Genomic DNA, 3040 nt, shown 5'->3' with positions numbered 1-3040 from the left:
GAGTGCAAGTTATTTTTAGGAATATGCAAAACCTGGATCTTCTGTATTATCTAAAGATAACTTGTAAACATTTAATATCCTGTCAGTGAAAGTGGTGAGATTCAAACTTATTCTATTGAAGCACAACAACACAGTCTCTAATAATGAGTTTATCCTGTTGTTGGACTGAATGCTGAGTCGTCTGCAGGAGTTGGAGCACGGGGCAGGATTTCTTCAGAAGGCTCACAAGTAATATATTCTTTTGTTCGGGTTTTAATGGGACAAACTTGGCAACAAAACAATATGCAAATGAAGCTTGTAATTAAGATACTTTAACTGAGCCTAATTAGACAGGTTGTTGTAAACAAAGCTATCCAACAAGAGACAAAACATGAAGGAAACCATTTTATTTAAATGCATTTGAAACAGTGGTTTCTCTTGGCACAGGTTTTTTTCAGGATGTATAAAAAATGGATATATCTAATTAAAGGTAAGTCTAATCCAATTAAGTTTTTACATTTGAGCATGAAAGTCTTAAACAAAAAGCTATTTTGATTAGTTTATATCATGCAACATCAAGTATTTGCTTTTTCAACACCTGTTCATTTTAAATTAACGAGAAAGAGAGATACACAAAGTCTTTCATCAATGCAAAAACTCTATGTAAAACGTCCCCGGCATTGTCTTGGAGAAAACTTGACAATCACAGRAACCAATCAAATTGCTAATGAAATCGTCTTTTAACCAATCACGTCGAAGAAGGCGGGACTTTGCAGCCTAGAAGGCAATGCACTGGGTAAAAAAAACATCGTAAACGATGTAACATCGTACTGTATGTGTTTTTGTTTTTAGTCGTCAGCGGTTTCATTTTCATGGCACATTCATTAAGTGCGACAGTAGTAGTTGGACAGTAACAAAGATATATTTTAATTAACAGTCTTGTGTTTAAATATATTTTGACGTGACAGCTGAACTGCTTTCGAGGCTTTGTGTACTTACTGTACCTTCAGTTCAGCGGCAACAGCTACGGTTAAAACAAGGTAACGTAACAAATTTCACTTTTCGTATCTTGTCTAGTTTTACACAGTTGTTGAATAAGTAAATTAGCCTAACTTTATTTTTGCTGAAACTGGTTGAACCAGCTGCCCATGAACAAGCACCTTAGCCCCTTTCTATTCTGCAGAATTTACGCTTTATTTTTGTCTCAGCTAACAGGTTAGCAGACTATTAGCTTTCACTTCTGCTATCGGGCTGCTTTTTCAGCAACAACCTAACCGCACTGGTAATCCCAGTTTGTTTGTTTGTTTGTTTGTTTGTTTGTTTTCCTCGCCTTCAGCTCTCCAGACGATGGCTATCCAGCTGCAGCGCCCCCACGCGGCCGTGGTGTTTCTCTGCTTCCTGACCTGTGGCCTGTCCATCCCAGACCCCAGGCAGAGAGAGGCTCTCATGCAGCTGGAGGCCTACATGCAGACAGGTGGGCAGATGGTGCTGACCGATGCCGAGCAGCGTCTGGACACGCTTCTGTTTAAAATGAAGCAGGAGGAGATGGCCAGGGCAGACTTTCCTCCTTCCATGCACTTCTTCAGGGCCAGGGACCTCATCAGGACCAGTCCCATCTTCAGCCTGCTGCGAAAGATGCCTAAAGGTATACAGTTACCATTACAGCCCTTTGTACTGGATACTTCATCATAGGAATTACAGAACRATTTGAAACCTTCATCTTAATTAATAATGACATTTTTTCTTGATTTTAAAGCGCCTTTTGACTTTATCTAAGTCAGGCATAAAGAGTTGCTGTTCCCCACACCAGGAGGTGACCACCTATTACATTATATATTCGATAAATAGTATTTCTTAGTAACTAATAAGGCTAGCATAAAACTAAAATTTTAATCAAAGAGCAGCACTTAGCTTCTTTACAGAACTATGACAACTACTACACCCGATTTTAGCTCAGTTTCTGTAAAAATGGACTAAATTGTAGCCATTTTGTGTTTTTCTAAAGTTAGATGTCTGTTGCAGCTATTTTGAATTGCTTGACTTCAGAATCTTTTTTTTTTCTGGGGAAAAAAATCCATCCAAACAGAAAAAAAACCCCATTCATGCACACAAACATGCGTGAAGACTTTATTCGTTTTCACTCTTTGACAGAAAATAAGTGGCTTGTTCCTAAATGAACATCTCCTTTGAAAGAAGTGTTTCTTATTTTCACTTTTCTATTTGTTACTTATCCCCAAATTGTAGAAATGAGGGCAAACTACTTAATATTGCGCCGCTGAGGGTGGCAGCACGTTGGAGTAGCTCTGTWACTTTTATTGAGATTTTCTTTTCTTTTCAAGCGTTCATTCCTGCCTTTCTGCGGAAAAAGTAACTTTTTTGGACTGCTGTTCATTTGTGTTTTGGGTGCTGTGCAGCTGGATTGGTTTTTGCCAATACTTTTTTTATACTTTGCTTTTTGTTATGATGCATAACCACAGCAACAGGGTGGTTTACAACAGCGAGCAGCTGATTAATATTGCAAAATCTGAAATAATACATCAACTGAAGCCGCAAATCCCAGAGGAGTTGAAAAGGAGGCATCGTGGATGCAGAGCTGGAGCAAAGAGGCGAGAGAAGGAGGAAGTTCAAACCATCACTTCCATCAATCCCAATGGGCAACGTGAGATCATTAGCTAACAAAGTGGATGAACTTCAAGCCCTGACAAGGACTCAGCAAGCGTATAGGGAATGCAGTATTATGTTTCACTGAGACATGGCTGCAGGATCATGTCCCTGATGCCAACATCTCTGCCAGGCTTCCAGACTATACGAGCAGACAGAGATTTAAAGAGCAGCGGGAAAAAGAAAGGAGGTGGATTAGCAGTGCTTGTCAACAACAGATGGTGTCATCCAGGACATGTTACTGTGAAGTTTCGTCACTGCAGTCCAGACATTGAAATCTTGGCAGTAAGTTTTCATCCATAGTTTTTACCAAGAGAGTTCACCAGTGTAATTTTGGTAGCTGTTTACATTCCACCCTCAGCTGTTGCTGACAATGCATGTGATACCATCAGTTCTGTTG

The 3040-nt window shown here is 39.6% G+C and overlaps 1 protein-coding gene across 1 annotated transcript in view; it reads left to right on the top strand.

Annotated features, from left to right (window-relative positions):
- The first annotated feature begins 781 nt into the window (after positions 1–781).
- ada2a (adenosine deaminase 2a) overlaps positions 782–3040 on the top strand; it is an 8506-nt gene continuing 6247 nt past the window's right edge. Inside the window, exons 1-2 of the mRNA XM_014034433.1 lie at positions 782–1019; positions 1316–1624. Of these exons, the coding sequence (XP_013889887.1) occupies positions 1327–1624 (298 nt within the window). The 5' untranslated portion in view covers positions 782–1019; positions 1316–1326. The remainder of the gene's footprint in view (positions 1020–1315; positions 1625–3040) is intronic.

Source organism: Austrofundulus limnaeus, unplaced genomic scaffold (assembly GCF_001266775.1).
Source record: "Austrofundulus limnaeus strain Quisiro unplaced genomic scaffold, Austrofundulus_limnaeus-1.0 Scaffold7, whole genome shotgun sequence".
NCBI lineage: Eukaryota > Metazoa > Chordata > Actinopteri > Cyprinodontiformes > Rivulidae > Austrofundulus > Austrofundulus limnaeus.
This window is presented reverse-complemented; position numbering and strand designations above follow the sequence as displayed.